The sequence below is a fragment of the Salvia hispanica genome, chromosome 3 (assembly GCF_029641045.1).
Source record: "Salvia hispanica isolate PSC_SH4W2 chromosome 3, Shi_PSC_v1, whole genome shotgun sequence".
Lineage (NCBI taxonomy): Eukaryota > Viridiplantae > Streptophyta > Magnoliopsida > Lamiales > Lamiaceae > Salvia > Salvia hispanica.
In genome coordinates, this window is record NC_142694.1 from 19,410,200 (window position 1) to 19,429,487 (window position 19,288).

Consider the following 19,288-nt stretch of genomic DNA (forward strand, 5'->3'; position numbering starts at 1 on the left):
ATCGAAACCGACGGTTCCGAATCGTAACCATCAGTTCCTGAACCGTGGGCACCTCTAATTGCGATACTAATATGGATTTTATGAAGAAAGTTATACCAATAATTAAATGCAGTGGAAATAGATGAGATCATTTAATGGAACTAAAACCATAATAAGAGAGACAAAATTTTAAAATTGGTAAATAATTAGATAATATAAACAAATTCCGCATCTAGAATTAAAAAATAGTGGAAGTTATGCGCAGCAGCAGCCATTCAAGTCAACTCTGACCACCGTCGACTTGAATCATTCATCTCCTTTTTCCAGCTATGCTCACGACCCATTCGACGAAATGCCGATGAAGCTCCTCACCGGAATTCTCCTCATCGCGATCCTCTCCGCCGCCGCCGACGCCCGCTGCAGCCGCGGCTGCGACACCGCGCTAGCCTCCTACTACATGTGGCTGGATTCCAACTTAACCTTCGTTTCTCGGATGACTCAAACCCCAATCAACACAATCCTCTCCTACAACCCTTCCATCCCCAATCAGGACAGCGTTCAGGCCGGCGCACGCGTCAACGTGCCTTTCCGGTGCGATTGCCTCCAAAACGGAGAATTCCTCGGCCACGAGTTCGATTTCACGACTTTTCCCGGCGTCACTTACCTGACGATCGCGCAAACCTACTATTCGAATCTGACGACGGTTGATTCGCTGCAGAGCTCCAATACGTATCCGGCGGAGAATATTCCGGACACCGGCGTCACGCTGAAGGTGGTGGTGAATTGCAGCTGCGGGGATGAGAATGTGTCCGAGGATTATGGATTGTTCATCACGTGGCCTTTGAGGCCAGGGGATACGCTGGAATCGGTCGCGGCAGCTAATAATTTGACCGCCGATATAGTTAGTAGGTATAATCCTTCAGCTAATTTCAACTCAGGCAGTGGATTGGTGTATATTCCAGGAAGAGGTCAGTAGCTTATTTTCTTAAGATAATTTGTAATTTAATCATACTATGATTTTCTAGTTATAATGTTGACATATTTGTTGTTGAATGTATGGAGCTGATGTAAAAGTCTGGTATGGTTTTCTTGTTTGTACTTTAAATGTATACTTTATAATTGCAAAAATTTGAATTACACATGTTTTTGCTAAGAGTTGGATTCCTGCCTAATTCAATGTTGACATGCTGCTTGAAAATACCAGTTGGCTAAATCTGCTGGTGTTACTTGCCGAAACATCACCAATTTTGCATTAAATTTCACACATAATTAACCATTAGCGGTTTGAACATTGATGGCAATATTTGCTGGAATCCAAGCTCATTATCAAAATTAGATTAAGTTAAAAGTTAAGTAATGGCAGCAGATTTTTAAGTTCGTTAATGGTGTGAAAAACCAGAACCTATTATCGTTTTATACTATCATATGTTTCACTCTGATGATTATCTTGATTTATTTGCAGATCAAAATGGGATATTTCCACCTATACCGAGCAGGTAGCTTTATATCTTTGATCTTGTATTAATTTTGTGCTTCCTTTCACTGTTTTCTGCACATTTTATAGCATATTATGTAAAAGTCTTATACTTATACAATCTTTTCCAATTTTTTGCAGCAAAGGTGGTTTGGTGTTCTCCTCTTACAATGGTTTCTGCTATCATCTCTGAAATTGTTTTAGCTATTTATTTTATAACTGCTGGTTTTCACTAATTTAGGACTATCTAGTGGCGCCATTGCTGGGATAGTGATTGCAGTAGTAGTTGGGGTGGTGGTAGTTTCTGGTTGGGTATATGTAGTGCTGCGGAGGAAGAAGAACAAGGAGAAGATCAAGTTACTCTCAGCATCTGAAGGTCAGTTGCATTGAACTTGCTGTTGCGATTTCCCAGATCGTTGAATTGGCAACATGTGGTCTAGTTGTGCTTGCTTGCAAATGCTTTGCGTTTTAGTTTAGGCTGATGATGATTTTGCTGAAAACTAGTAAAGTGATGCGGTTATGAGCAAAAGAACTTTAGCATGTTGTTGGCAGCATTGCTATTTTTTTCTATTGTTTGTGGATCACAAAAGAAGATTTTTTCTATGTATGTTTGTGAGGTTCATGGTGTTAATAATTTATGTAGATTGATAGAAATTACTATAATTGAGTATTTGAAGGTTAAGTTGGCAGATTTGCTTGGATGATTTTTATCTTTGCATCTTATTGCTCAAAGTTAACTGCCCCTTAATTGCTTGGTGAGCCGTATATAGCTCTGCTGGTCAGTTATTTACATCTGCTTGATTAGGTACCGACGGCTCTAATTTCAAACCACAAGATTCTGGTAGCACTCGCGCTAGTGCATCTCCAGCTCTTGGCATTACTGTTGAAAAATCTGTTGAGTTTTCATATGAAGAACTTGCTAGCTCAACTGAAAACTTCAGCCTGGCTAATAAGATCGGTGAAGGTGGATTTGGTGCTGTTTACTACGCTGAGCTTCGAGGCGAGGTGAGTATATTCTTAATTTTATTTCGTCTACCCTAACCTGAAAAGAAGCCTGAAAGTTCCGTTGCATAATCAGTTCCTGGTGTTTGCTACAAAAGTTTCTCTTCTGTGCAGAAAGCGGCGATCAAGAAAATGGATATGCAAGCGACTAACGAGTTTCTCGCTGAGCTGAAGGTTTTGACGAATGTTCATCACCTCAACCTGGTAATTGCTCTCTTACTATTCATTTGTGCAAATTGGTTTCGCTAGTAAGTTTCATAGGTCGTAAGTAAGGGAAAAGAATCTACGCTGACTGTGTGATTAATCTACATATGATCGCTGCCAACAGGTGCGCTTGATAGGATACTGTACCGAGGGCTCTCTTTTCCTTGTTTACGAATACATTGAGAATGGAAACTTAAGCCAGCATCTCCGAGGATCTGGTATGGATGATGAGTTCAGACTGTACTAAACTATAGAATTTGCCGAGCACGTTTCTTACTGTGTCCTTTTGCAGGCAGGGAGCCGCTCCCTTGGTCGACTAGGATACAAATTGCTCTTGATTCAGCTAGAGGTCTCGAATATATCCATGAGCACACGGTCCCTGTGTACATCCATCGAGATATCAAGCCAGCAAATATTTTGATAGACAAGAATTCGCATGCCAAGGTTAGGACAATAACATACCTATATTAGCCAAACTTCACAACTCGTTTAATAAATCAACGGTGTGATTTATTTCTGCAGGTTGCAGATTTTGGCTTGGCGAAACTTACTGATGTCGGAAGTAACTCACTACCAACGGGGCGGCTTGTGGGTACATTCGGCTACATGCCTCCCGAGTAGGTTCTCCGATCCTCTTCACATTTATCGATCCCATTTGGGCTATACTTAGCTAGTCTGTCTGCGGCTCTGCACAATTCTTATCTAATTTATTGAATAAAGCTAAGTTCCAAAAATCAAGAAAATCACCAGATACGAATGATTGATTCTGCTGATCCTATAGTTGGTTGATTTAACTGCAATAAATTCCAAGAGCCCTTAGGTTTTTGACTGTCTAACGGACCGTGAATTCATTCAGGTATGCGCAATATGGCGATGTTTCCCCCAAAGTCGACGTGTATGCTTTTGGTGTCGTGATCTATGAGCTGATATCAGCAAAGGAGGCTATAGTTAAGCAAAACGGGAATGCAGCAGACTCGAGGGGCCTTGTTGCTTTGGTAAGTTACTCGACTCTTGTAGACGTTGTTGTTGCTGTTGTCAATGCTAGACTTGGCTATTTATACGCCTCTTTCGTGTAGTTTGAAGACACTCTAACTCAGCCCGACCCGACTGAGGATCTGAAGAAGCTGATCGATCCTAGACTCGGGGATAACTACCCGCTTGACTCTGTCCTCAAAGTCAGTATCTCTAAAAACTGTTTTTTGTTCTCTTTTTTATTTGTCGTTGTGGGTTTGTAATTGTATCGATGTGATCATAGGTTGCACAGCTTGCCAGAGCTTGTACTCATGAGAATCCACAACTACGACCGAGCATGCGTTCGATCGTGGTTGCATTGATGACGCTGTCGTCATCGACGGATAATTGGGATGTCGGCAATTTCTACGGCAACCAGAACCTCTTGAATCTCATGTCTGGGAGGTAACATCTAGAGATGAGCATCTATCGGAGAATCCATCTTGTAATGTACTATACATGTATGTATTTCTATATTTATTTTTTGTAGATGATTTTGTTTGTGTATATTATACAGTTGCTTGTATTTAAACGGGTGGTTTGTTAAGCCATCAAATTGCACATAGATACTGAATGAAACGATAGTTTCAGTTGTAGGTTTCATTTTATATTTTATTCCGTATTGGATTTTCTCCATTAATATAGTGGAATAATAATTGAAACGAAGGTTTTAATGTACAATTGAAAAAGTAAGAAAGTTGAGTCTCATCACATGCAAATTCACTTCTTATTGCAAAACTGCAGAAACAGAGACCAAATTGTTGGGAAAAGAAGAAATATTGATAAAGAGTTGAGAATCCATAGATTAGATAATTAATCATGCCTTTGTTCCAATAATTGTCTTGTTCTCTTTTCCCAACACAAATTAGAGATTTTAGATCTAGTTTTTTTATGGATGAGATGTGCAAATATATAAATTATTTCCGCCTTCATCACAAGTCTATTTTACTTCAGCCCTGGACAAATAAGTCATAACAAGGAGGATTTAACTTCATTCTAGTAGAATTATTATTTCATTCTAGTACGTACAGGCGGTTTCGCCGTCACGTACCATTCTTTATCTCTGCAATGTCTATCACCATTGTCGTGGCGCTCTCTGGTCGATGTTGTGAATCAACTCCACACACACCAGCGCCGTGACCGGTCTTGTCTTCATTCGTTCTCTCGGCAGGTGTCAGCAGACGGAAACGTCAAGGCCATCCCATTGACGCTGTGATAGTCCCGAAATTCCAGCTATGACAACAAAATGAAGTGATAGTCTAATTGAATGGTGTAATAAGCACATCGAATCATGTAATAAACTATTTGAATGAAGTATGTGTAGAAACATTTGAAGTCTTAATGGAATGAAGTAAACACTTTATCTAATGAAGTAATAACGTTTTTGAATGAAATAATATGCCTACTAGAATGAATTGTATTTTTTAAAGTGTATAAAGTAAAAACCTAGTTCAATGAATTCGAATGAAGCATGTGTTGAATCATTTCAAAACTTACTGGAAGTAAGTAAAAACATACTATACTATAGTTTAAAGGTATTACATACCATGAAGTAATAAATCTACTAGAATAAAGTAAGATGAACTTATAATAAAGATCGAAATATATTACACATCAACGCATCTCATAAAAAAAAAACTAGATGTAATAGCCTAATTTGGTTTCTAGTTCAATCTTTAAAATTAGTTTAACATTAATCACAACTATGTGTATGATGATGAACCCTAGCTAGTGCTAGTAATATGTATAGGAGATTAAAAAATATTACATACTACTAATTTTCATATTTAAGATAATACAATTGTCATGTAGTGAATGTTTCCTAAATAAAACTTATTTATCGTAATTAAAATTTTATTACCTTAATTAAGACCTATTCTTATTGACATACATTATGTAATTATTGAGGGCGGCGCATTAAAAATCTATATATTTGTTGAATTACACATCAAAACTCCTGCCCTTTTCATGCTCTTTTTGTCAATGTTTTGTAGTAGCATATAAATATACCACCGATAGGAATTTCACACAATCACAATCTTTATCACAGATACGATAGTCATGAGAGAAGAAGAGGTGCTTGTTTCGTTCCAAACCCTCGCTCTCCCACAAGGGCGAGAAGAGAGCTCAAGGCGAGTGAACGATCTTCGAGAGATCATCGGGTACGAATTCAACGACCCGATGATCTTGCAGCAAGCGTTCACGCACCACTCCTACGAGGAGGGTTGCTCCTCATTGGACCGACTTGCGTATATTGGTGATGCGATTTTGACTTTTGCGGTCACCAAAGACCAGTGCGTTCTCTACCCGGATTCGGACCCGGGTATGCTGACCAGGCTCCGCTCTGCCAACGTGGACACCGAAAAGCTCGCACGTGCCACCTTGAAGCTCGAGCTGCACGAATTTCTACGCCATAACATATTTTTACTTGAGCACCAAGTAAGTTTTTTTTTAATAATTACAACTATTTGAAGTTTGAACATATCCCGAATTAGTTTAAATTTTTTATAAACTGAGATTTGTACCGAATTATACTTAATTGATAGTAATTGATCTGTATCCCCAAATTATTGAGTTCTTTGACGACGCGTTATTAATTAATTTGGCAGATATTTGAATTGTTAGGCCAATAAATTTGACTTTTGTTTAAAAAGACACAAGTTGTGGGAACTCTTAGAAATTGTAGAGGTTGTTCATACTATTCCTTTTAAGTGAGAATGAGTCTCATTAAAAAGAAATACAGTATATTTTTTAAAATAGAAATTTCTAATTTTAAGAGATGATTTTAAGTACTAATATAAATCTTGAATTTTAGTAATTATTTTATTTACTGTGAAATAAATGCGTAACGCACAGTATTTGTTTGTTGTATTTAGATAGAAGAATTTAGAGAGGCAATCGCAAAACATCCTTTGCATTCATCAGGTTTAATTGATGCCCCAAAAGTGTTGGCAGACATATTTGAAGCATTGATAGGAGCCATATTTCTTGACTGCAAAAGCTCTTTTGACACAACTTGGGAGGTACTTTCCTTCTACCAAAATATTTTGTTCTTGTATACATTAAATATGTTAGATTCTGGTCCAAAACAAATTATGTAAAAAATTAAGCATTTTAAAGTTCAAAATTGATCTCGTATATTTGCACAAAATCGGTTCATATTTAACTCATTAATTAGATCAAAATGTGGTTGGGCAAAACATGTTAAATATGAACCAAAACATATTGTCTAGGACCAATATACTTAATTAATGAGTAAGACCTAGAACTTTTTTTTAGTAAATGTACGAGATGTTGGATATTTTAGTGTAATTCGATTAACTTGAATGATCGGGTATTGCTATAATGATATATCATTTAAGTATGGAGGTGCGGAGTGCACGCTTATTTGAATTCGTTATAATATTAGGAGCGAAGCTCCTAGATAGATGAATGGGGGTCCGGGGGCAGCGCCCCCGGGTAGCAGGGTCCAAGGGGCGGTAGCCCCTGGCGGGGTTCAAGGGGCAGAGCCCCTGGCTGGGGTCGAGTCAGCTTGGAAATTTTTTATTTCCGACAAAGTTACTGTATCGGAAATTCATCCGAAAATATAATGTCCGAAAGTCGAAGGACTAAATAGCAATTTTGGAAACCTTTGAAATTCGGTTATTTTCGGTTTAATCTCCCAACAGTTGCAATGTTTCATTGCACTGTTTCATCTTCTTCTTCTACTGATCATTTTCTGATTCAATTTTTATCGAAAAATACAAACATATGATTTTCTAATACTCTGAATTTTATCCGATCAAATTTTTTGGTTGAACCCCGAAATAGATTTGATCTGAAAGTGATAAACACGACTTTCAGATATCCAGTTTTTGTTTTCTCTGTTTTATATCTCCCTAACACGAGACCAATTTTGGACTTTAGTGTTCTTTTTAATTGTTTTTCAGGTAGTGAAGAAGCTGTTGGAACCGGTAATAACTCCGGCAACTCTACCAATTCATCCGGTTTCGCAGCTGCAAGAACTGTGTCAAAGCAGAAGGTTGAGTTTGAAGATGAGAGACTCGTGGAAAGACAATGGAGTTGTCGAGTTTGTGATTAACGATGCATGCGTTGGAAGAGCCGAATATAAAGCCAAGAGAGCCATTGCTAAGAACAGAGCAGCCCTCGACGCATATAACCACCTTAAATGTGACCAGATCTTGCTTTAATTAGGAACATGACAATCAATGATAACAATGAAAAATGTGGTGCATTTATTTTATTATATATATAGTTTGTTAACAGATCGTTCACTTGAATTCACAAAAAAACAACGTTTATTGCTCTTTTAAATGCTAATCTCAAAATAGAATTCAACCTGATATGGTCTCATATTTGTTCATCTAATTCCATACATTGCAAAACATATTTTTTCATCTTCTACTCCATTAATTCTTACTTATTTGACATATTGGTAATATAATCTATTCAGAATTTTAACTTTCATATAGAAAAATGGCCAAACTTGTTGAAAATAAAAAAAATTAAATACCTTAAGATTTTCAAAACTTTGAATGATATCTATCGATTTAGAAAAAGGAAAAAGAAAAGAAATAATACTCCAATGGGCCAAATTGTCAGTCCAAATCGATAGCGGGCTTTGGAAACGGGCCAAATTGTCAAGCCCAAATTGTGGGTATTTTTTTCCTCGAAAAGCCCAGATCTTTCTCGAATTGCAGTTTACAATTGTTTATTTGTAGGTAGCAGAATTCAATTTCTTTTCCTTTTTTTCAAAATTGAAATTTCAGCGATCAACCAAGTCTTTCTCTCCAAGAAATGTTGTGTATATATCATTGAATTCATGGAATTCTAGTCGGATCGATCATTTTTTTGTTTAAAAAAGAGGTTTTATTGTGTGTCTTTGCCTAATTGTGCAATGGATTTCGAATTGAGGAGGGCAGCGGAGAAGCTGGAGAAGGAGCAAAGGGATAGGAAACAGAGGGCGAAGCTCAAGTTAGATAGAGAAAGGAAGGTTAAGCAGGAAGCCGCTCGTCAGCGGGAAGCCATAGAAGCGACTCAGCGGCAGCGCCGCCTCGATGCCGCGGAAGCTGAATCCAAGGTTCGATTTGATCTCCGCCACTGATCCTTTACTACTGCACTTCTTTTAGGGTTTAAATTCGATTTGATTTTCAGTTGGTAGAGTGCTATTCCGAGGTAGAAATTTCTAGGTTAATGAATTGCTGAAAACCTTTATTGTAATGTTTTGGATGTTTAATTGCTGCGGAATTTTAGTGAAATGTGATCTATTGTGTGTATGTGAAGATCTCTTTCCCAATTTTGCATTGTATGACGAGAAAAAGGAGGAAATTGAGTATTCTTTTGTGATGAGAGATTATGTTAGTATAATTTATAGTCTAGTGATTGTATAGAATTCATGTTGGAAATTAGGATTTAGGAAATATATTTAGAAACTCTACGGTGCTTTCTAAATCAATAATCACATGTTTGAAGCGATTTTCTTTATGATTATGGATATGTTTCTATCTCAGGCTAATCAGCTAGCAGAGGAGAGCTCGCTTGCTGGCCGAGGAGTTATGTTCTCTCGTATTTTAGAAGCCGTGCCTTATCAGGGCATTGGAGATAAGATCAAACTTCCGCCTTCCTGTTTCACTGAGCTTTCTGACCAGGGAGCTTTTGACAAAGGGCCTCTGCATTTCTCTCTATCGTTGATTCGTCCCGAAGGCGCTATGAACGTAGATGGTGATGATGAAGGAACGTCCCGGATTACACATGCTGGTGTCCTCGAGTTCACAGTCGAGGAAGGTTTTGTAGCTCTTCCTCAGCACTGTTGGAGCAATCTATTCCCGGACGAGGCTCCTGGCTCTGCTGCAGTGGAAGTGCGTTACGTTTGGCTTCCTAAGGGAACGTATGCGAAACTTCAGACTGTGGAGTTCGGCTTCTCCGACATTCCTAATCACAAGGCGGTGCTGGAGACAAGTCTCCGACAGCATGCGACTCTTTCTCAAGGGGATCTCCTCATTGTCAATCATGGTGCACTGACTTATCATCTGCGTGTTCTCGAGCTGAAGCCTTCGCCGAGTGTATCTGTCCTGGAAACGGATATCGAGGTCGACATCATAGGTCCAGAGTCGGTAGATAACTCAAACCAGTATATGCTGAGGCCTCTTGCCTTGGGAAAATCGGAGCAAGGAGTGGTTGAGGAAGGGAAGTACATGTATTATAAGTTCTCCTTGGATGGAGAGACTTGGGAACGAATTTCTTCCAAGGATGCAAATGTTTTTGTTAGTTTGGAGACGCAGACACAGGATGGAGACACCGACCTGTATGTTTCTAGGCATCCCCTTTTGTTCCCAACTCAGCACCAACACTTGTGGTCGTCTCATGATTTGGGTTCGAAAGCTTTACTACTAGGGGCTGAGGATCAGAACTTGGGAGTTGGTACATACACCATTGCTGTGTATGGCTACAAAGGGACATCAAAGTACGAGGTCTCAGTGAATGTTCAAGACGTTGCTACGCAGAGGGTGGGGCAGCATGCTGCTTCTTCAACCTCGTCAGGGGAGGTAGATACTGTGGAGTGCAGAAACTGTAAGCGTCATATCCCATCAAGAACAATTTCCCTTCACGAAGCTTATTGTAGTAGGCATAATACCATTTGCCAGCATCCCGGTTGTGGGGTTGTTTTGAGGGTCGAGGAGAGTGAGAGGCATGTTCATTGTGAAAAATGCAGTAAAGCTTTCCAAAGGGAAGAAATCGAGAAACATATGAAAGTTTTTCACGAGCCGCTTCATTGCCCTTGTGGGATTGTTCTTGAGAAGGAGGAAATGGTAAGAACTAAGCTCTTTGCATCTTGTTTTTAATCGTCTGCTCTTTGGCTTATTGTTTCGATTTCTTCTGTGGTCTCTGGTATTTTCCCATTCCCATGAGATAAATCATGCCACTGTTTGTGTCTTTGTGTCTATGAAATGTGATGCATAGCTTAGCTTTATGATGGTAGATCACTATACACCTCTCACACACCTACACCTACCGTCTCACTCACATTCTAAATGATCCGAACCCCTAACCTATTGGTTGGAGGGCTTGTGTCTAACCAACTGAACTTCATTTCATTATCTGGTTAAGGCTTTTGTCACACTCGTAGTGGGGTCTCATAAATGACTTTTGTTTCAATAACAGCATCGCCTTTTGATTTGTAGCATATCAGATGTTATCCGATGAACGGAAATTGTCGTGGCATGATTCATGATTTTTTTCAATACAAAGAAAACAAGCTGTTGGATCTTGAAAAAAATCATATCACCACAATTTTCCCTTCATCTGATAGATGTATTTATTTTGCTACAATTGAGAAGGCGAGGCTGCAGTTAAACTAGCTACATTGAACCCTGCATGCGGATTTTTTGTCGAATATACAATGCAGGTGTTTTCCTTTTCGACCTGACTAATCCGATGTGTGCTCTGCAGGTGCAACACCAGTCCTCAACTTGCTCCTTACGCCTCATTACATGCCGGTTTTGTGGAGATATGGTTCAGGCTGGGAGGTCTGCTGATGATGCCCGAGACCGTATCAGAGGATTATCAGAACACGAGAGTGTGTGTGGGTCTAGAACTGCACCGTGCGATTCATGTGGGCGATCCGTGATGCTCAAGGACATGGATATACACCAAATCGCCGTCCATCAGAAGAACTAGTCGTGTCGTCGCCAACCCAACATAGGGTTGGCTTGTCCATGAGGCAGGTAGGTGGCTTCAGGTCCTACCTGGGATGATTCAGATATATTGAACCTCTATATTATTCACATCTGTTATTTGTAAATTTGTACAATCAATATTTTATGGTTCACTGCTAAACCTAAATGATACTCATTTTTTTACCTCACGGGTAATTCTCATACTATAATCTTTCTACTTTTAATAGTACTTCATTTTGTCCATGGAAATGGTCCCATTTTTTCATCTAACTAAAATTAGTCTCATTTCTATTTATTAGAATATTTTCTTAATCTCTCCTTATTTAGTTTTTGTTTCTCTGATACTTTACAAATAATATATTAGAACTCGTCTCATTTATAAATGAGATTATTTTTAACTAACGGAGTACATTTTTGTTAATTTTGATGTTATTTGTAATTTCAAACTTAGTTTTAATATCGTATCAAACAAGTATTATACTTAGTTTTATAGTCGTTATCGAGAATTTTTTGTGGATCAATATTCCAAAATACTTAACTTCTGGTACGTCAAAGCTCTGTGATTTTGATGTCTTGAATCAGAGTTCATTCGATGACAAAATAAATTATGTAAATTTAATAGTACTACCACAATTAACAAAACTACAAACCTTAATATAATAGAATAATCAACCCAAATGACTCAAAATAAAAAAAATGTAAATTTAATAGTACTACTATAATTAGAGATTTTAAAAGTAACGGTGAACGGCTGAACGCATTACTAAAATAACTGCAACTGAAAATATTTTAATAAAATAATAAATTCAATTATCAACTACTGGGAAAAAAGTAAAAATAACTATAAACCCTAACTAAGAAGTACATAAAATAGTAATTAAACATTAAATTACAAAACATATTAGGGGTTATAATCATAAAAAATAGTGCTATATTGAATGTGGTATTTTAACGTCACAAGTACGTAGTACTACTAATTAATTCACAAAATAATTATAACACCATAAATCACGCATCTACATTTTATAAATTACTTCCACCATCTCAAATATTTGAATTTTAATTTATTATTAAATCATAATCCTAAACAACAACAAAAATTTCACCTTGCCAACTAACCACATAAAAAACACTACCATCAATATTGTGTAATAATTTCACACAATAAGATGAGTTGCATGGAAGGGATATAGATCAATCACTATCCCCGAAAAGAAAAAAAAAATCATCAAACATAATAGCTAGAGACATTTCATTACATAACTTGAATAGCTCAATTAAAATAGCCGGCTACCTTATCCTTCATACGCATAGCTCCGTTCTCCGCCCCATCAACGGCGTCCCCGACGTCCGCCAGCAGCCTCCGCCCCAACGGAACCTTATTTTTCGCCGACTCATCTTTTTCTTCTGACTTCTCTTTGTCCTTTTTCTCATCTTTGTCTTTGTCATCTGACTTCTCTTTGTCCTTTTTCTCATCTTTGCCTTTATCCTTCTTCTCATTTTTATCCTTGTCTTTGTCCTTCTTCTCGTCCTTATCTTTCTTTTTCTCCTTTTTCTCATCCTTGTCTTCGTCTTTGTCATCTGACTTCTTTTTGTCCTTTTTGTCACACTTTTGTTTCTTCTTTTTCTCGTCTTCGTCTTTGTCTTTGTCTTTGTCTTTGTCCTTCTCTTTGTCTTTGTCTTTATCATCTGACTTCTCTTTCTCATCCGATTCATCTTTCTCATCCGGTTTATCTTTCTCATCCGGCTCCTCCTTAGCCGGCTCAGCTTGGGGAGCCAAGCCACCTTCAGCTTGAGGAGCCGAGCCATCTTTTGGCTCAGTCCCCTCCAAGGAAGCTTTGTCCCCCGCCTCGGCCTCAAGCCCCGCGACATCCGGGGCAACTTCTTGCGCCGACAACGACGGAAGATTAGCGCCGATGATAAACAGCGCGGCCATTATTAAAAGCAGCGTCTTCGCCATGGTTGGCGTTTTATTTATTTTATCTATTTTTTTACTTATAAGTTTTGTTCTGTTTTTTCGAATTTTCAACTTATTTTGAGAATTCCAAATCATTATATAGTGATGAATACCGTTGAATTATTAACGGAAGATTGCTAAGTTTAGTGGAGGACCAAAATTCTAGGATGCTGTAGGTGTTGAAAATTATGAGACTTTTTTTTACAAAATTCAAGAAAAATTTATGGAAAGAGAATATGAATATTCCATTTTTTTTTTGCGTAAATGTAGGTATTTTGTGGTGTATATTTATACCGAGTATACCGCACCGCTCCTTCACGTTGAAAAATCAAATTTATGAAATACTAGTACATGAGTATTTATTTAAGTTATTTGGACTAAAAATTTAGTGGTCAATCCTCACCAATGTGTCAATCTTATTTGGTATGCCCTACTAATAGAGATTTGACAAGTGGAGAGTACATATAGTTATGTTTTCAACTAGATATATAAACAATGGAAACATTAAATTATATGGAAAGTTTCTTCAAATTCCATATATAATAAATACTCCACTATATATGAAAGAGATATTCATTATTCTATTTATTTAAATAATTAATCATCATCACAATTATTGTCAAGTCAATTTATACGCAAATATACAAAAATGGTAACTTTATATTAGAACATTTTTTATTTTATTTTATTATGAAACCATGGTGATATTTCATGTATTAACTATTATCAATTAACTTTGATAAGATTAAATTTTTTTTTTATTGGGGATCACTATCACTTTTATTGTATTAGATTTAGTTTTTTATAATTTTAAATTTAAATGTTATTTATGGAATTTTTGTTTATGGAATTTTTTATTGTATATTGAAAAGGATAAAAATGTATGAATATTATATACAAGTGCTATGTTATATTATAAAACTAGTTAAATAATAATAAGATGATCTAAAAAATTAATACTAGTACATTTTATCCTTTTCAATATACCATCAAAAAGTTCCATAAACAAAAATTCCATAAATAACATTTAAATTTAAAATTATAAAAAACTAACTACTATAATAAAAGTGATAGTGATCCCCCCATTAAAAAATTTAATCATATCAAAGTTAATTGATAATAGTTAATACATGAAATATCACCATGGTTTCATATTAAAATAAAACAAAAAATGTTCTAATATAAAGTTACCATTTTGTATATTTACGCATTAATTGACTTGACAATAATTGTGATGATGATTAATTATTTAAATAAATAGAATAAAGAATATCTCTTTCATATATAATGTACTCCCTCCGTCCACGAATAGAAGTCTCATTTCTTATCGGTGCGGGTTTTAAGAAATGTTAAGAAAAGTGAGTGGAAGAAAGTTAGTGGAATAGGGGTCCCACTTGTATATATTAGTTTTAAATGATATGTGAGTGGAATGAGTTGGTGGAATGTGGGGCCTCTTTACCATTTATGGTAATTATGAACCGGGACTCCTATTCGCGGACTGACCAAAATGGAAAAACGGGACTCCTATTCGCGGACGGAGAGAGTATTTGTTATACATGGAATTTGAAGAAACTTTCCATATAATTTAATGTTTCCATTTTTATATATCTAGTTGAAAACATGACTATATGTATTTTCCACTTGTCAAATCTCTATTAGTAGGACATACCAAATTGGGTTGACACATTGGTGAGGATTGACCATTAAATTTGTACTCGGTTATTTGGAGACATTGTGATTGGAAACTGTTATTAATACTCTAGGAGAAAATAAAATTATGCTAATTTAGTTAACTTAATAACTACTCCTTGCGTTTGCGTATGCGAATAGGAGTGACATTCTTTTCCGATACGAATGTTAATTCCGATACGAATGTTAAGAAATGTTAAAAAAAATGGGTGGAATAAAGTTAGTGGAATATGAATCACACATGTATATACTACTCTCTCCGTCTCTGATTAATTGTCACTCTTTTCTATTTCGATCTGTCCCTTAATAATTGTCACACTTCATTTTAACCTTAAATGGTAAGTAGATCCTACATTCCACTAACTTACTCTACTCATATTTTATTATAAAACCAATATAAAAAAGTGGGTCCTACATTCCACTAACTTTTTCAACCAACTTTTATTTACATTTTCTTAAAACTCGTGTCCGGTCAAAGAGTGACAATTAATCGGGGACGGGGAAAGTATTAGTTTTAAATGATTGTGAGTGAATTAGTTAATGGAATGTGAGGCTTCTTACCATATATAGTAATAATGAACTGAAACTCTTATTCATGGACGGATTAAAATGGTAAAATAAGACTCCTATTCCTGGACGGATGGAGTATAAATTAGATGGTGTACGTATATATGTATTTAATTTATTAAAATACTGTTAATTCACACTGATTTAATTGAAGAAATGAGCAATTTTCGGTATAATTCAAAGGGCGGCGAGGAGTAATCTGCAGCTGTTAATTAGATTTTCAGTAGAAATAATAAACAATAATGAGAATATTGTAGCATTAATAAGTTGAAAATGAAGTAGAATTAATGTTGATGTCCTGTTTATGCTCATTGGAAAGCTCTTTGGAATGCATATGAAGTATTTTATTTCATTTAGAAATTTTTTTCACCAGGGAAATTGAATTATAAGGTTGTGTTCGCAAGAAATAATGGCAGCCCAAGAAATTTGACGGCGAATTTAGTTGATAGGATGCTTCTTTTTAATTTTATCAATCGAGATTTTAAGTCATCGCAAGGTTGTCCTCATGAAAATGTACAATAATTACAAAGACTAACTTAAGTAGATGTTCGATTTGCATACTGTATTTTAGCATTAAATATGTAGTTTGTTTGGTTTATAAGATTGAACCACACAACTCAATTTTAAATGAATAATCATATGATAATTAGTCATATTTAACCTCTTCTAATTAAAATAATCTCACAACTTAATCCTAATTATATCTTGGTACCCCCTCCATTCCATAATAGATGACATAATTGGAGAATGACATGAGATTTTAGGAGATGTTGTTTTGTCATTTGTGTGTTAGATGAAAAGAGAAAATAATATATTTATATTAATGTGAGAGAGAGTGTTTTTCAAAAAACAAAATATAACATCTTTTGTGGGACAAACTAAAAAAGAAAGTGTAACATTTATTATAAACAGAGGGAGTACTATTTTATCTACGAAACCAAACACATCCCTAGTACAGAGTATACTATACTAGTTTTCACTCTATTTCCGTGTCAATTCTTAAGTCTATTTGGAATATCCGTAACAAGATCGTATTCCAAAACTTCCCACCCAATTGATATTGATAGCTTAAGAAAAGTCGACTATTCTGGCTCCTTGGCACGTGGGTTAGAGGATGATATGCCCTCACTTCCCCTTCTGACTAGGCAAATACTGAAAGATTGGAATGTCATCAGAGAGTGGACACCAGGTTTGAAGGTTTGAGAAACACACGAAATAGGTGGGTGCTGCCCTCTTGCTCCCTACGCGTTGTCTGATGTTCTCTCAGGTATCTCTTGGGTTTTACTTAGCTCATGATGTTTACCTTCTCTTTGCTAGTTCATGGCTGTCATGCTTTTGACTGTTGCTTTTTTCTTTCTAGCTTTGTCAATTTTGCACTTGTTGTGATGTTAGCTTCGTTGAGTTTTAGCTTCCGCTTTATTAGTTTATATACTTTTGATGATGTTTACCTTCTCTTTGCTAGTTCATGGCTTGTCATGCTTTTGACTGTTGCTTTTTTCTTTCTAGATTTGTCAGTTTTGCATTTGTTGTGATGTTAGCTTTGTTGAGTTTTAGCTTCTGCTTTATTAGTTTATATATTTTTGATGGTGTTGTACTCTACCTCGCCACTTCTAGGTGGTTTGAGATTTTTAAATTATCGAAAAAAATAGATTGAGTTAGAATTAAATCAAGTGATATATATCAAAAAAGTTTATTTGACATTTAACACTATATATTCGTTGTATCCCAAGTTAAGAGAGACACTTATATTGGCACGGAACTTAATGAAATGATGTTTAACGAGTTACGTGGAAAAGAAAGTACAATATGAAATAAAATTTCCAAAAAATAATACTCCCTTCGTCCCACTTTACGAGTCCCGGTTTACTACTTTTGGGTGTCCCACTTTAGGAGTTCCGGTTGGCATATTCCATAATTGATAATAGGCCCCACATTCCACTCACCTTTTCCCACTCACATTTTATTATAAAACTAATATATAAAAGTATGACCCACATTCCACTATTTTTTTTCACCAACTTTCCTTTATATTTCTTAAAATTCGTGCTGAACTCAACCGGGACTCCTAAAGTGGGACGGAGGGAGTAATAAAATGGGAGAAATAATAAATTAGCTAGTTGAAGAGAAATTAAAATAGGAAACAATATGAAATAAGAGAGATAAAGAGTTAATTTTCGCCAAAATAGTAAATAAAATTGCCAAAAAAATAATAATAAAATGAGATAAATAGTAATAAATTAGCTAGTTGAAGAGAAATTAAAATAGGAAACAATATGAAATAAGACCATAAGAGAGATAAAAGGAGTTAATTTTTGCCAAAATAGTAAATGCTTCATCCAGGTCGGTACAGTCCAAAACTGTATGATTAAATTAACTTGGAACAAATAGAATAACAAACATCACAAATTGATATTGTTAATGATTCTAGTGCATATAGTCGAATGCATTTTATTTGTGTTGACAAAACAAAATTTTAGCCCATGCTATAAAATGAACAAGGTTATTGTAACATACTAAAAAGTCAAAGTTCGGGTCAATTTGTAAGAATAATCTAAAATTATAAATCGAAGTAAAAAAAAAATTCTACAATTAATTACTATTTTTTATGTACCCTTATATCATATCCTTTTTTCATAGTATATTCTTTAATTACCGTTAGAAAAAAGTAATTCAACTCCTTGACGAAATTCGACTCGGTAACAAATAAAAGGAAATATTTCATCTTCTTTATTCATGGATGATCCCCTTGCGCAATAATATTACACGAAACGATCAATTATAATTATCGATGAAACGTTTTTTTTTAAATCATCAAATGAAAGAAAACAAACCATAATATGGTTCGTGCTTATTTTTCAAGAGAAAAAATCAATCAATAATGGATAAGGCCGATGAACTTTGTCTTCAAATCCTGAGCCTTTTTCTCGGTCGCCTGCACCGCCACAGAGATGGACATCTCCGAACCACTCAAGAGCTTCCGGTTGCCATCACGGCATTGATGAATTGCTAGGCAAGGCCTTATGACGCGGTCTATTGGGCCTGGGCTGCCAGGAATGGACTTAGCTATGAGATCACTATAGTTAATGGTAGTGGCGGATTCAGATGAAAAAAGAACGCTCATGGCGAATAATGCAACCAACGTCAATGCTGCAGTCTTGGCCATGCTAGCAACTTTTTTCTTTTAATTGAAATTGGAATTAATGTGTAAAGATGATCTTTTTTCCCTCTTGAAATTGCACTATTTTCTTGGTTTATTTTATGTTAAATAATCTCGTGGCTTTATATAGGAGAAAGGGTTGTAATTAAGAGGCATGTTTGTATTTTTGGGGAGAACCATTCATTTCAATTTGCGTTGATCCGAAATTCTCTGAGTTTTCCATTTATTACTATTTTTTGTGAGGAGTTAGTGTTATTTTTATTTAGAGTAAAAGCCAAATGTGGTCCCTAACATATGGTCGTTTTATCAATTTGGTCCTTAACATTATCATTTTGATTATTTGGTCCCTCACAAATAAACTCGGACCCGAATCGGTCCTCAATTAACAGAGCCGTCAAAAAATGGACGGTGATTGCAATTTGACTATATTAAATTACTAATGGTAATTAATTATACCTAATTATAATTCTTAATTCCTATTAAATTACAAATTATTCATTTCATTTTGGAACTGATATTATCTTTTTTCCAATTTTGCTAATAGGAAAAAAATTATAATTAGGTATAATTAA

The 19,288-nt window shown here is 35.9% G+C and overlaps 3 protein-coding genes across 3 annotated transcripts; all 3 read left to right on the plus strand.

Moving 5' to 3' along the window:
* The first annotated feature begins 228 nt into the window (after nucleotides 1-228).
* On the plus strand, nucleotides 229-4,266 carry LOC125216642 (chitin elicitor receptor kinase 1-like). The gene is made up of 12 exons (XM_048118400.2): nucleotides 229-947; nucleotides 1,442-1,475; nucleotides 1,595-1,599; nucleotides 1,695-1,829; nucleotides 2,259-2,458; nucleotides 2,570-2,659; nucleotides 2,784-2,877; nucleotides 2,952-3,103; nucleotides 3,182-3,276; nucleotides 3,516-3,654; nucleotides 3,736-3,834; nucleotides 3,915-4,266. Exons 1-12 carry the CDS (start codon nucleotides 332-334, stop codon nucleotides 4,077-4,079), a joined length of 1,824 nt encoding a protein of 607 aa, XP_047974357.1. The 5' UTR covers nucleotides 229-331; the 3' UTR covers nucleotides 4,080-4,266.
* Nucleotides 4,267-5,648: 1,382 nt separating this feature from the next.
* Nucleotides 5,649-7,950, plus strand: LOC125215662 (ribonuclease 3-like protein 3). Its single transcript, XM_048117147.2, has 3 exons — nucleotides 5,649-6,109; nucleotides 6,547-6,693; nucleotides 7,600-7,950. The coding sequence occupies exons 1-3, from the start codon at nucleotides 5,732-5,734 to the stop codon at nucleotides 7,858-7,860; spliced, it is 786 nt and encodes a 261-aa protein (XP_047973104.1). The 5' UTR covers nucleotides 5,649-5,731; the 3' UTR covers nucleotides 7,861-7,950.
* Nucleotides 7,951-8,399: 449 nt separating this feature from the next.
* LOC125215003 (uncharacterized) lies at nucleotides 8,400-11,534 on the plus strand. Its single transcript, XM_048116273.2, has 3 exons — nucleotides 8,400-8,750; nucleotides 9,181-10,479; nucleotides 11,120-11,534. The coding sequence occupies exons 1-3, from the start codon at nucleotides 8,568-8,570 to the stop codon at nucleotides 11,345-11,347; spliced, it is 1,710 nt and encodes a 569-aa protein (XP_047972230.1). The 5' UTR covers nucleotides 8,400-8,567; the 3' UTR covers nucleotides 11,348-11,534.
* The last annotated feature ends 7,754 nt before the right edge of the window (nucleotides 11,535-19,288 follow it).